Raw genomic sequence first — 15,655 nt, forward strand, 5'->3', positions numbered from 1 at the left:
TGTGTATGGGTAGGGTTTTGTGGCCTGCCTTGTGCAGGAGGTCAGACTAGATGATCATATTGGTCCCTTCTGACCTATAAGTCTATGAGTCTATGAGGCTATGAGTGTCCCTAATTCCAGGGGGCCCTGGAAATGGGGTTTTGGGGCCCCTGCTCTTAGGGGCCCCTGGAAATTGGGCTTTAGGCCCCAGAGGGTTTTGTGGCCTGCCTTGTGCAGGAGGTCAGACTAGATGATCATATTGGTCCCTTCTGACCTATGAGTCTATGAGTCTATGAGTCTTGTTCTGCTCCATAACAATGCTGTTGTGCCATGTTGGTTAACTTCTCAGCTGCCACACTGAATGGTAACAACAAAAAAGAGGTTTCTACTGACCTATTTCATTGGTTTTCTTTACAACCACTTTAAGAGAAGGCAGGAGTACTTGGGCAGGAACATCTCAACAGCTTCATCTGCAGTGACCTTTTAGACAGATTTTTTTCAGGACGGCCTGGCCAGAGTTAGCACACGCTGCCATAGACATAGCAGGGACAGTGCAGGTACATTAGAAATCAGTGGGACTTAGGTTCCAAAGCCACTCATGGGCCTTTGAAAATTTTACCTGTGTCAATATAGGCCCTGATTCCGTACCATTAAAGTTAATGGGAACTTTGCCATTGACATCAATGATCACAGGATCAAGCCCACAGTGAACATGCAGCTTATTAGAGATGATGCATGTAGTAATTTGAGTATATAGTGTAAGATGTTTCTTTATTGTTTGTGAAGTTTGCAGAGGGGGGAGAAAACTATCCCCAAATGATGGAGTAGCTGCAATATTTCAATAAAATCGAGGAGCACTTAAGCAGTTAAACAGAATTTTGAATTGCTTGGTAAACCTACCTATACATAAGGGATTAAAATATGTTGCTTCCAGGTAGCTATGCAAACCCTAGAGCGAGGGGAAAATTAAGGATAATAGGAAAACGAAAGCCTGCAAAGTTTGGCACAATATATTAATCTGGGCATATTTTGATTTCCCACATTTGTGAGAGAGCATCCTCAAATACCTAATTGGCACAGGATGTCTTGACGGGATCCACTGGGTTTGCACACAGGTCCTGCTACCTCTTTCAGTGGGGAGAGGCAAACTGCGTCCACTTGTTGGAACAGTGAGGAGAAACATAACGAGTTTCCTGCTCCTTTTGCTGCCTCCACTGGATTTTCCTGGGCAAGGAGTTTGAGGGAGCCGCCTTAGGGACTTTTACCTGCCTACTTTTGAACACCTAAGTTGATATTTCAGAAATCTCTCTACAGGCAAATCATTTCACACTGCAATGGATTTTACTGTTAGAACATTTTTCATAATGTCTAACTGGTTTTTCCCAATTTTGTTTCTGTGCCATTACGCCAACTTTAACCACCTTAAACAATTCTTCCCCTTTTACACTATCACTTATTATTCCCATTTTGTCATCCTCTCTTTAGGGTGCTAATTAAATTCCTCTAATGTCTGTTCTCAGGTCATGCACTGTAGTTCTTTTATCTCTGTAGCCCATCTTTCATTTCTATCAATAAAAATATGCATTTCTTTTTCCTACAACAAGAAGCTCCAAACCATACACAGTGGTAATACTATATTAAACACTGTATAATCGTGGCTCTGTGGAAAAGCTTGGGGGGTTGTTTTGGTTTTTTGTTTGTTTGGGTTTTTTAAATTATTTTGCAGTGTTTTTTTAAATTTGGTTTTAAATATTACAAAGCATCAGGCTCCTGGCTGGAGTTAGGCAGGACTAGTGGCAGGAGCTCAGTAGGCAGAACAAGCACCGGAGTTCAGAGTCAGTATCAGAGTCAATAGTCAGGCCGAGGGTCCAGCTGAGAGGCAGAGCTAGGGAAAAGTCGGAGATCAGGCTGAGGGTCAGTACTGGGTAGCAGGGTCCACGTAGGAGTCAAGGTCCAAATCAGAGCAAAAATCAATACCAGGACTCAGGAACAGGAAATACAAGGTGGTCACAGTAGCTAGCTAATAACCCACATTGAACACTTCTTGAAACACTGCTTGAGTTTATATAGAGCAGCGAGCCAATCAAGTGCCACCTCACAAGCCCCTTGAGGCGGGACTTCCTGTGGCTGGTGTCCGGAGCGGGTCATGGGTGGGGATACACAAGCGAGTTACAGCTGTTACTGGGTAGCAGTGCAGAGGTGTTTCCTGTCTAGCAACTCTACAAGCCTGGGTCTGAGACCCACTAGGCCTAACACAAAGATTGATAACTAATAATAAATACAGTAATGCAACCTAAAATGTCCTATTCTCTCTGTGAATTATTTACCAAAAAGGAATTGAGGAAAACAAACAAATCCTATTTACTGCACACTAGAGGAGGATGTAGCCCACTTACCCAGATATATTCTGTGCTTATTTGTGAGCCATGAATCAAATCAATATTTTTGCACCTTTTTACAGATACTGCACCCACAGAACTCTATTCTTCTCACTTCCACTGTTGAAAAATCAGGAGTAACGCTAAAGCTATCATGAAAGAAGGATTGATAGCACAGGATCTGAGGTGACATTACAAAACTACCACAAACCTTCTATTATAACGATGCTGTTTGTTTCATTCAGAAATGAGTTAATAATAGGTAAAGTTAAAAAGAAAGGAAATTCCCTACCCAACAAACTCTGTTGAGGTGAAATGAAATGCTCAGGAACTGTCAGTAGTTTGAGTGCATGCTATCATTCAATAACATTAAAAATTTTTAAACATAGGAAAAGGTAATATGCAGGTAAGGTTGCATTTCTCAAACAAGGCACCCAAACTAGTACTGCGCCCATGGAGGGGCCAGCCTGCCACATTCCTTTCCTTGTATGCTGCATATAAAAAAATGGCCCACAGAACATTAATTTTATAGTGGTTTTAAGGGTGTCTCTCAAATCCAGGCCTAATCCCACGAACACTCCCACATGAGTCACTTTACAATGTTGATTTGAAGCCAACAGTCTTATTCACCCTACATGTGGAGGAGAGGTTTGGATTCATTCAATAGGAGGTGGCATGGTTCCTTTGGTGACCCCTTACTGCCTGCATACTGATCTTCTAGTTGAGGCTTTTCTTTTGATGTCACATGGACCAAATGTCCTTGAACCTCGTCATAAAATCAAACACAATTTTAGAATACACTTACTCGTCCACTTGATTTTTATCCTTGGATTTAGCTTCTGTGATCTTCTCCTGCCTCTTCTTGTCCATTTTCTTCTTTAACTCCTTCTTTTCTCTACAGGAAAGAGAAATAAAGATAAGCCTACACACACATACATATTTCAACCAGAAGTCAGATGCTGAAGAAGATTTAGTTAGTTATATGAGAGTAGCATCTTACTTTTCACAAGTCTCTTTCAGTTTCTTTAACTGGCTGCTCTGACATTCCTCTGCCACATCTGTCAGCTTCTGAATGAGCTAAAAAAAGCCAAACAATGAACATTTTACATTTTTGTCATCATAAATAATCCAAGATTTCTTCAAAGATGTAGATGTTATATCATCACCAGTATGTATATGTGATTAAAAGTTAGTAGCACTTCTATCAGTTAAGCATGGATTGTCTTCTTGAGGACTGTGGACTTACACATAAAAATCTCATTAGCTTCCAGGCGTTTTCCTACTTATGAACAAGAATAATTGTGGTCATCGATAAATTACAACTGACTCTCTGTGCCTTTGTCTAGTTCAGTTTCTCTGCAAGTGTGGTATACAGTTGCCATGAACAGAATTCTGTCATTTGTAACGATTTTGATTTTTGTGTGACCAGGTAGAAGTAATAGATTCATGCATATTGGGTTAGAAGGGACTCTTTGCTCATATCTAGGAAGCAAGGACTACAGGTTAAAACACAGGACTGGGACTCAGAAGATCTGAGTTCTGGCTCTGCCAGACACCTGTTCTATGAGTGTGGGCAAATTTAAGGCCAAATTCTGTTCCCGCAGAAACAAAACCTCTGTTGATTTCAGTGAGAACAAGAGTGGTCCCTATTAAAAAAACCCAACCCAAACCTCTCTTTGCCTCAGTTTCCCCATCTGTAAATGAGGGAAATAATACTTCCCTACATCATATGGGACTAACTTCACAATGTTATGAGATATAAAAGGATCACTGATATATTTCACCTGAAGACCACTATGGGAATAATTCAGTGAAAATCAGATACACATTTAGAACCATGAAATAGAGAATGTATAATAAAGGGTAGTTAGTAAAATCCAAATTTTATTTCCTATTTGCAGAAAACAAAAGGAGGGTATTAGGTATAAACCCTCTTCTGGAAGTACAGAATAACAAAGTATACAACTAAGACAGAATTCTCATTTGTCTGTGAAGCAAATTTTCATCAGAGAAAATAAAGCTCAGAGGAAACTGTCAGAATGTTTCTTATCGAAAAAGTAATTATCATAACACTTCATAACTGAACAATTCAGAAAATGTAACCAAGCTTGGGGAACAGTCATTATGTGTTTTGAAATGTAAATGTACGCAGGGAAATGAGTTTACAGACAATATGAAGCCCTACAAAATAATTATATACTAGTCCAAAAGGGTTGTTTGCACAAAAGTAATACAAATTTAACATTCCAAATAAAAAGATAAGACACAGCCCATTTTAGACATAGCTCATTACGAAAACCAAGGGCAGCTTCCTGAGGACATTGGAATAATCATATAACTGCTCATCAGGGTAAGCAAGGAGTTTACTTTCTGGTCTCCAACTGCAAACACAAAGGCACATTGCATATTACTCTGCTACAGTTAACCTGTGGTATGTTATGTAGGGCTGCACAGAGGATTCAGAGGGCTTAGAGCAAAGTGGGGGAGCTGTGGCACTGGTTCTCACCAGGTGGTGGTCCGGGTCTTCGGCAGCATTTCCGCAGCAGCAGGCGGCCCTTCAGTCACTCCATGTCTTTGGCAGCACTGAAGGATCCCCCGCCGCAGAAATGCCACCGAAGACCAGGACCGCCGCCGGGGCCAGGGCTTGCAAGGCCCCTGCAGGACCTGGGGAAAATTCCCCCACTTGCCCTGCCCCCCCAGGTGGCCCCGATCTTGTGTAGGAAGGGACACAATACTTCAAAATGATACAGATATGCAACAGGAATGCTACAGGAAAAATGCTATATGACTTTCTGTTATCTGAGAAACAGCTTGTGATCACATAAACACAGACCAGACTATAAAGCCCAAGGGGGAAGTGATAAGGGTCTGAACGCCTCCTTAACTTTGGCATGTCCTCACTTTGAGTGCGTAACTGTGCAATGTTCTCCTCACAGCTTCTTGTCAGTGGAATGCATCATTCAACATTGGGAATACCAAGTGCTTACCAAATCCTCATGTCGTTCAATGATGATTTATCTCTTAAGAGTGTGCTTGTGAGGAAGAAAGAAAGGTGAAGGCAAATGAGATAGAGCAATCTTGAGAGAGAAAGCGAGAGCCAGTCTTGTGTCTGGCCTGGAAAGGAATTCGAATGCTGACTCAGATTCAGGACCTATTCAAACCTGCCATTAGCAGAAAGTGCCACTGAGAATCAATTCACTATTTATCTTGAGAGATAAAGAAATATTGCTTGGGCAAAGGTGATTCCAACTTTTAAGATGACCTCAAATCAGCCAGGAGAAAAATCAAGTGGAGAGCATTTCAGAAATAGTGAATTCCCATAATGGCTAGTAATTTTCACCAAAAGCAGTTAAATTCCTCTTGACTATCCTCAATAGTTTTTCCTATGCAGTATATGTAACATGACAAAATCAAGAGAATGATGACAAGAGAAATAAAATCAGTGGGCGAGATTCGGTTCCTGCTCATATCCAGGCCAGCCCACTGGGCTTAAGGGCAACAATTGGCCCCAGGCCAGGAAATATTTATTTATGGGTCAGTTAAACATGCTAGTATTTCCTAACATTTGAGTACTTGACTTGTATCCTTAATAATTATTTAACATAGTTTTTTTGTTCTGTTTTACATATCGTTTTACATATATAGCCTATGCACAAAATTGTAACCATGGTACCTAATGGAAAGTTTGAAGAGCCTCTTTTATTAAGCTAATTGAGGATGAAGAAAAGATTGGGATATGCTAAATTTTTAATTAACCTTAACTCAATTAACTTTAACTCAATTAACCTCGAATTAACCTTAACTCAAATTAATTAAGATATTTACTTATAAACAGAGCCATTGATTAATCGCAGTTAATTCACGCAATTAACTCAAAAAATTAATCACAATTAAAAAAAAAATGGGATTAATCGCACTGTTAAACAATAGAATATCAATGGAAATGTATTAAATATTTTGGGACGCTTTTCTATATTTTCATATGTACTGATTTCAGTTACAAGACAGAATACAAAATATACAGTGGTTACTTTATATTATTTTTGATTACAAATATTTGCACTGTACAAACGATAAACAAAAGAAATAGTATTATTCAATTCACCTCACACAAGTACTGTAGTGCAATCTGTTTATCATGAAAGTCCAACTTACAAATGTAGTTTTTTTGTTACATAACTGAACTCAAAAACAAAACAATGTAAAACTTTAGACTCTACAAGTCCACCCAGTCCTACTTCTTGTTCAGCCAATTTCTAAAAAAAAAATGTCACCTGAAAGTGAGAATAGGCGTTTGCATGGCACTGTTGTAGCTGGTGTCGCAAGATATTTATGTACCAGATGCAATAAAGATTCATATGTCTCTTCATGCTTCAGCCATCGTTCCAGAGGACATGCTTCCATGCTGATGATGCTCGTTAAAAAAATAGGGTGTTAATTAAATTTGTGAGTGAACTCCTGGGGGGGAGACTTATACGTCTCCTGCTCTGTTTTACCCACATTCTGCCATATATTTCATGTTACAGCAGTCTCCGATTATGACCCAGCACATGTTGTTTGTTTAAAGAACACTTTCACTGCAAATCTGACCAAATTCAAAGAAGATACCAATTGGAAATTTCTAAAGATAGTTATAGCACTTGACCCAAGATTTAAGAAACCCAAGTGCCTTCCAAAATCTGAGAGGGATGAGGTGTGGAACATGCTTTCAGAAGTCTTAAAAGAGCAACACTGTTGCGGAAACTACAGAACCCAAACCACCAAAAAAGAAAATTAACCTTCTGCTGACTCAGACGATGAAAATGAACATGCATCGGTCCACACTGCTTTGGATTGTTATCGAGCAGAACCCATCATAAGCATGGACTCATGTCCTCTGGAATGGTGGTTGAAGCATGAAGGGACATATGAATCTTTAGCGCATCTGGCATGTAAATAGCTTGTGACGATGGCTACAACAGTGCCATGCGAATGCCTGTTCTCACTTTCAGGTGACGTAAACAAGAAGCAGGAAGCATTATCTCCTGCAAATGTAAACAAACTTGGTTGTCTGGGTGATTTGTCTGAACAAGAATTAGGACTGATTGGACTTGTAGGCTCTAAAGCAAGGGTCAGCCACCTTTTGGAAGTGGTATGCCGAGTCTTCATTTATTCACTCTAATTTAAGGTTTTGTGTGCCAGTAATACTTTTTAACATTTTTAGAAGGTCTCTTTCTATAAGTCTATAATATATAACTAAACTATTGTTGTATGTAAAGTAAATACGGTTTTTAAAATGTTTAAGAAGCTTCATTTAAAATTAAATTAAAATTCAGAGCCCTCTGGACTGGTGACCAGGACCCGGGCAGTGTGAGTGCCACTGAAAATCAGCTCGCGTGCTGCCTTTGGTGTGCCTACCCCTGCTCTTAAGTTTTACATTGTTTTATTTTTAAATTTTTTTTGTACATAATTCTACATTTGTAAGTTAAAGTTTCATGATAAAAAGTTTGCACTACAGTACTTGTATGAGGTGTTTTGTTTTTTACAGTGAAAATATTTGTAATAAAAAATAAATACAAAGTGAGCACTGGCCACTTTGTATTCTGTGTTGTAATTTAAATCGATATATTTGAAAATATAGAAAACATCCACAAATATTTTAAAATGCATTGTATTATTGTTTATTAGCACAATTGAGCAATTACTCGTGATTAATCTTTTTAATCACACAACTAATTGCAATTAATTTTTTTAATCGCTTCACAGCCCTACTTGTAAATTCTCAGAAAATCCAATCTACACTCAGAGAGTAAGCACTGGAAGTTTGTTGAGGATATACTGCATTTTTCATATAAAACAAGGCTTCTTTAAGTGCAAAATCAAACTCCAACCTTAACCATGGAGTCATGAACAGCACCTTCGTAACGTGAAATGAACAATAGCTGTCTTTATGAATGCACCATAAACACTTTCTCCGTATAATCACACGTCTCCCATTCACCAAGACAAGTTATCAGATAAGTGAGAGCATTCCACATGCATTTCACACAATGAAAGAACATTGAAGAGACAATACATTTGAACTCGGTAGTTTTAGAAAATGGCAGTGTCCCTGAGAGCCTTTAGGCCTCCGTCCTGCAACGAGTTTTGCAGGCAGATCCCAGCACTCACACAGAGCTCCTAATAGGGGTGGGACCTTAATTTGCACAGTGTGACCCAATTAAGATCCCTTGTCTTACAGCAAGCAGGGAGTTAGCTTCAGACTTAAATCTCACATAGTTGTAAGAGGCAGAGGGCATGTCCACACTACAAATGCTGCATCGGTGCAGCTCCACTGATCCAAATGCAGAGGGGAGAAGAGCTGAAGCAGTGGGGGGATGGGGTGGGAGAAGTAGATTAAGCCAATGAGAGGCAGAAAGGAAACTGGGACTGGAGGCTGGCAGGGGAGGGGAGAAAGAAACTGGGGCTGGCTGAACAAGGAGACTGGGACTTGCAGTAGGAGGTGGAGCCTGGGATTGGTTTGCAAGGGGACTGGGACTGGGATCCAGGGAGAAAACTGGGATTGGTCTTGGCTACACTACCTGGGAAAGTTGAGCTAAGCTATGCAATTTGAGTTACATTAATAGCGTAACTCAAGTCGATGTCGCTTAGATCTATTTACTGCGGGGTCCACACTATGCTATGTCGACGGGAGAGCGATCTGCAGTCGATTTAGCAGGTCTTCACTAGATGCACTAAAGCAACTGCCGATGCATTGATCACTGCATGTTAATCTCCTGGAAAGTGTAGAAAAGTCCTAAGTATCTTTGGGTTCCATTGTATTAAATGCAAAGTTTATGTATTATTGTGGGCCAGGATTGTATGTTACCTCTGTAGGGGGGAGATATGATGTGAGGCATGGCAGTTCAAAGGACTATCCTAAAAATGTGCCAGACAAGAATGGATAATAAGTTTTAAGTGGATTTCCTGGGGTACGCCTGGGGGGAAATTAATGAAAGTTTCCCATCTGTGGTTATGCAAAACTCCTGCCTTTTGAAGCTATGTCCTGTGGCTAAGTCTTTGTCTGCTGATTGTTTGTTTCCAGAGACTGGAGATCAAAGACCCAAGGGGTGTAAAGAAATGGCTGAACTGCCCAGCCTGGCTTCAGGTTCTGAATGTGAGACAGCGATAACCTTGCAACACTGGGGAAAACCCAGCTTTGGGTTTTGAAGGACTGACATCTACCAGAGCCCAACGTTGGAGTTGGGAGTCACCTCTGGTAAGCTTTTTAGCAGGTAGGTTTTTTTATTGCTTTTAATATGTTTTTTCTGTAATGCTTCCACCTTAAGAATAAATGTGCTTGGTTAGAAGGAGCTGAGTGGTAACTCATAACTGCTGGCAATCACACTGTTCATAGTAATCAGAGAGAATGCAAAGTGCAGATCCTGGCCTGTTCAGGCAGTCTGGCTTGCTGGCGATATCACAGTGTAAGGCAGGCAACTGTGCAGCTTTAAAAAACCCTGGTCAGAAGAGAGTCAGATGCAGGACTCTGCTCAAGTTAGGTGACGGCTGGGAGCCAGAAGCCTAGAATGGATGCCACTGATGGACGGTGAGGGGGGAAACAGGTGCATCGGCCCTGAAACTGCAACAGAGGGAACAAAGTAAAAGGGGAAAGGAGACAGAGCAGACAAGGAACTCAGGTGCGAGGGGAGAACTGGGATAAGGGTCGCAGAAATCGGATGAGGAGCCTGAGGAGGGAGATTGGGACTGGAAACCAACTGGGATGGAGAAAGAGTCACAGCAGAAGGCCATGGTGAGAGAGAGAGATACAGACAGATTGGACAAGGAGCTGACAGCAGGGTAGGGGCATGGCTAGGCAAGGAGACTGGGGACAAAGTACTGGGTGGGGGGAGGCGGGATGGGGGGTAACTGGAAATGGGTAAATAAGGAGATTGGGACTTGAGACTGGGACAGGTTGGAGCAGATGAGTCAGACAGGGTCACGCGTGGGAAGAAAAAAGGCAGAAGAGTTTTTACCTTTCCCCCATGAGCACACTCCCTTCCAGAGCTCTGAATGGAACCCAAGATTCCTGAGCCTCACCATTTCTCATCTGTCAGCAAGCATCTGTGAAACCCATTCACGAAGGATCCCATCACCTCCAGTGCTGCGCCGGATACAGCACGACAACCCACTTTGTTAGCTGAAGTGGCAGAGGTCTGTAGCATGGACCTAAAAGTTCCAAACCTGCTGCTGATCCACGTGGTGTCAGTATGATGCCACATGATGGAATGTCTACTTTTTCAGTTTGCTTTTTTTAGAAAATTTGGGAAATTACACTAAAAAAAGCTACATTGAAAGAACGTTATTAAAGTTGAAAAGTCAAGCACCCAAAAATTAGGAAATGCCAGAACTAAGGTTGCTCATCCCACTCTAATTTGACCCCCTTTTACATATGCATTATGATACAGTCTAATTACACAATTACATTCAATTTTTTTCCAGAGGGAAAAAAATCTATATCTATCTTCCTGAAGGTATGAACGTATCAACAAACTATAGCAAAAGCAGCAAAGAGTCCTGTGGCATCTTACAGACTAACAGACATATTGGAGCATGAGCTTTTGTGGGCGAATACGCACTTCGTCAGATGCATGAGACATCAGCAAAAGGATACATCAACATGAAAAGTTCCCACCTAAACCTCTATAGAAAATAAACTGAAGACATTTTAAAAATGAAAACTACTGATATTACAGAAGGGTTGTTTACGTTGTTTTTTTAACAGATGAATATTAAAAATTACAACACTATGTGTACTGTATAGAAGCAGCCAGATTCTGTTGGACTTGCACTTCAAAGAACCTTGCTGCATTCACTGGGGTTCCGGGGCAGCCACTCAGTGTTTTTAAGCACAAGTTTTTTCAAAAACTGTATTTTAAACAAGATTCTGCATTACAAACGGTCCAAAGTCTACAGTGCAAAATACAAACCAAGTCCTTGATCCAGCAATCAAAAAGTGGATCTCTGTGTGGACCCAACTGCAAGTTAGGGACTGAGGGAGAAATCCTGGCTTGGTTAAACACAATGGCCAAGCTCCCCTGGACTTATATGGGGACAAGATCTCTGCCTTAACTTTGATGATAAACTACAAAAGAGGCAGAGATGACAAGCACACTCCTACCCTTTCTTGCTTTGCCAGTTAATTTTTATTAGTGCTGTGTTTTTCAAAAATATATAAGTATTCAGTCACTCTGTGAGACTTACGTATATAATAAAAAAATAACTCAGTAAATTAAATTGTGTGGATTTTTTTCCCATCATGCAACATCATACATTTTTTGCTTTTCATGACCTTTGACGTATGTCAGAGTACACAAACCTTTTCAGGTAACAAGAGAACACGTAGCTTTTTGTGAGGAATGAACAGAAAGAGAATTTCTCAATTACCTTAAGGAAAATGTATTGCTTTGAGTGCTGGCAGAGAGCCAAGACAAAGGATTTTAAAAGTCTTTATCACTAACATGTTATATCAAACGGAAATTTTCTAACTGCAATTTTTTCTAAGCCTGAGCACCTTAGCTACTTGAGAAATGATGGCAGAACAGTAACACTGAGTCATAGGTGGACTACATCTGTAGCTGTTCTTATGATGGGCTATGTCACCTTGAGGGTGAGCGCTCCAGATAGGAAATTACAAAGTGTAACTGCAAACACTACAACTTGCTGACTAGCTGCTAGCTGGAGCATAGAAGGAAGCTAGAAACACATAGTTTCTCAGAGAAACAAAGAGATGGAAACAAAGGAACAAAGGGATGGAACAGACAACTAAATAGGTCCTCTGTGTAAGATACCTAGATAGTTCCCATCACTGTACTATGTGATCAGCTCTCATCTTTAATGTATTTATCCTTGCAACAACCCTGTAGGTAGAGAAGTTCTATTATCTCCATGTTACAGATGGGGAACTAAGGCAAATAGAGGCTAACTGACTTGCCAATGCTTATACAGTTAGTCTGTGGTAGAGCAGGGAATCCAACCTGGGCTTCCAGAGTCCCAGGTTAGGGCCCTAACCACTGGACATTCCATCTCTCCTTCTTTTGCCTCTGTTTAACTTGTATGAGTCAGGATGTTCCACCCACTCCACAGACCTGTCAGAGCTTACTTCTATTCTCATCTTGCTTACTGCTGATTAGTAAGATCATTGTGTGCCTTATCAAAATACCCCATGAGGTTACAGTTTCCTTGAGGCTTCTCCATCTCTGGCCCAGTCCTTTCACTGATAATACAACCCGCAGCGGCAACTGTCAATCAACAAATAACTAAAACCTCCAAGAAAAAATATTTTCACCTATGTCACACCTTGTGAGCAGGATTTTCAATAATAGTAAATGCCTAGCTCTTATATAGCACTTTTCATCCATATGTCTCAAAGCAGTTTACAAAGGAGGTGCGTATCATTGTTCCACTTTTACCACTGGGGAAGCCGAGTGCTTGTGGTTGGTATAATTCTGCCCTTGTTGAAATCAGTGGGAATTTTACCACTGACTTCAAAGGGAGCAGAGTAGACCAATGCTGAGTGCATCTGAAAGTCTCGCTTGCTATATTTATATAGCTCATAAAAATATTCTTGGAAGCCATGGAACTGCTTTGGCATTCCATTCTATATCTTCTGCTTGCTCTAAAAGTTTCATAGAAATCGATATACTTCCATGAAAAGTTTCAGTTTTGACAAACTGGCATTTGCTGTAAAAATTCCCTGACCAACTCTGTGTGTATGTAAGACTGTCAGTTTATAATCTGCCCTAGCAAGAATCAGTGCACATCTGTACAGCTGCAGGAGTAGACCAGACTATCAGTCACAATTCCCTCCCTGATCGCTCCCTTGCTCCACAGTGGAAGCAGCAGGTTTACATTCCCTTCAGTGCTCACTCAGCTCTGCTGGCTGGAGTGTTCAAGTTGGTGAGGAGTGCCAGAGTTTAGCTTCACCCATTTCTGGGTGGTAGGAGGAGAAGCAGCATGGAGGCTACTCTCTTTCTCACCTCCCTGTGATGCTGGTAGCCCAAGCAAATGAGTAACAGTCAGTCTTACATGTGGCGTTTGACTAGTTTATTTGTGTGGTTTCATGCCCAAGTCACCATCTATCATTAGCCACAGTTTTGTTTTCACTGAACACAGAATGCACGTTGTGGACCTGGATAAATTAAGGCTCAGAACTGGAGTCCGGGAAGGGAAGTGCAGGACAAAATGCAACTGAATTAATAACAATACCTAACTTCCACTAATGACTGAGAAAAAAGCAGCATAAGCCGTGAGTCTTTACACTTACCAGCTTAATATGTTCTCGCTTCTGATACTTTTCACTATAATACTGTTCCTGTCGGAGATTGAGGAGCTGCTGTTGTTGCTTTTCCTTTAGTTCTATTAACTTCTGGGTCATTTCTGAGTCAAGGGCAGCCAGTTCTTGTTCAATAGTTGAACTGTGATCCGGGCTGCCAGTTTCACATCTGCAAAGACATATGGAATAGCGATAACTCAATCAGTAGGTACAGTTAATACAATTCCAGTTTTTTTCTTTTTCTTTTCTTTTTTAGCAATTCTCTAAAGTAGAAGCTGTAGCCCACTGAGAATGCATAAGTCTCTCTGAGTTGTATATTCTTACTAGTACAATTATACTATCTACCACATACTTAAAATGATTGGCTGGTTTCTCCACTGATTTGCATTTTCCATGCAAAATGAGTGCAAAACATGTAATATTGTGGTGGTGATGGCTATAGTGGTTTAAACTCAATTTGCACAAGGTGCATTGCAGTGCAGTGGAGAATCAGGATCAATATAAATAAGTAATAAACATAATCGCCAACATTTTCCCAAACTGGGTGTAAGTTCACATTTATGCACCTAAATAAGTGGTGTGATAGACCCAGGCCAGTTGGGTACAGCAGAATAGCAGAAGGCAGATATACTGGCCACAGTTTTCTGTTCCCTGACTGACCAGAGTAGGGGCTGCTCCAGGCAAATGAGAACACCTGACTCTAATTAACCTGCAAAGAGTCAGGTGAGGCCATTAGGTTAATGTGATCACCTGACTCTAATTAAGGTCCCACTGATACTATAAAAAGGGCTTACTCCCATCAGTCAGGGGAGAGGAAGTGCAGCTGATGGGCTGGTTAATGAAGACACCCCCAAACCATCAGTAAGGGAGCCCTAAGGGTGAAGAAGGGAGAAGCAGGAGAGCTGTGGGGAAGTGGCCCAGGGAAATGGGCAGTGAAAGGTTGGCTGCCAACAGCTGCTACCATTAGGGTCCCTGGGCCAGAACCCAGAGTAGAGAGTGGGCCCGGGTTCCCCCCAACCCACCACTATAGGAACATCTCCTGGGAGGCGAAGTCGGGCCCCTGTCAGGACAGGGGCCTGAACAGAGACTGTGGGAGTTCTCTCACCAACCTCCCTGCTGGCCTATGATGAAAAGGGCTCAGTAGACTCTAATCCTGGCCCTAGAGAGAGAAGGGCTACGTGGAGGATCACAGTGAGCCACTGAGGCTGGCATATACCGCCTAGAAGCGCAGGACCCACGGGGGTGGGGTGGCGGGCAAGGTCAGAGCTCTGCCTTGATTTTCAAAATAGCCCAGCCCTCAGTAAGAATAATGGAAGTTCTTAGGTCATGAGCCTTTTGAAAATCAAGTCACCTATTTAGGTGCCTAAGCGGGGATTTAGAAACCTAACCCGAGGCTTGCATTTATAAAAAGCCTTGCCAGTGTTTGTTCAGGAGCTAGGAACATCCCTATATTTGCTAACTTACTCTCCTTTGGAAGTTATGTACAGTGAATGTGTGTGCATTTGTGTGCAAGTATTTAATGAATTGCAGAACTGTGGACTTCTGTGAAAAAGGAAAGTAGCAGAGGAGTAGGAAACTGAGTAAGGCAGCACACAGGAGCAAAGGAAAAATTAAAAAAAGAATTAAAAAACTAAACTCCCTAAGAAGCAGAATGAGATTTTTGCTCTTGGGAAAGAAAGGTAAACGAACAAGGGCAGGGAAAGGGATTGATGAGGGAGCAGCGCATGTGAGAGTGAGATAAACAGTGCATAAAGTTAAAGGATTAAGGTAAAATAATAACAATCTAAACAAAACAAAACTTTAAACATGAAAGAATATGCCCTGATCCATATTCCTACAGATTTCCGTCCTGCATGTTGGCACTGGACCATATAGCAGATTACAAATTTCTGCGTAACACAGCTGACAAACAGCGCTAAAGAATTGTATCGACTCAAACTTTGGCTGTATTCTGTTTTCAGAATGTCAAATTCTAAGTCACTTAAATATGGGGAGGCTGCTTTAG

At 41.2% G+C, this 15,655-nt stretch overlaps 1 protein-coding gene across 2 annotated transcripts in view; it reads right to left on the minus strand.

The window, feature by feature from the left end:
* Positions 1 to 15,655, minus strand: part of PLCB1 (phospholipase C beta 1) — a 645,127-nt gene that overhangs the window by 103,484 nt on the left and 525,988 nt on the right. For both annotated transcript variants that reach the window (XM_075064491.1, XM_075064492.1), the window contains exons 27-29: positions 13,642 to 13,819; positions 3,358 to 3,434; positions 3,163 to 3,252 (exon numbers count right to left, since the gene is read on the minus strand). In XM_075064491.1, coding sequence (XP_074920592.1) covers positions 3,163 to 3,252; positions 3,358 to 3,434; positions 13,642 to 13,819 — 345 coding nt within the window. The remainder of the gene's footprint in view (positions 1 to 3,162; positions 3,253 to 3,357; positions 3,435 to 13,641; positions 13,820 to 15,655) is intronic.

Source organism: Chelonoidis abingdonii, chromosome 3 (genome assembly GCF_003597395.2).
Source record: "Chelonoidis abingdonii isolate Lonesome George chromosome 3, CheloAbing_2.0, whole genome shotgun sequence".
Taxonomy (NCBI): Eukaryota; Metazoa; Chordata; order Testudines; family Testudinidae; genus Chelonoidis; species Chelonoidis abingdonii.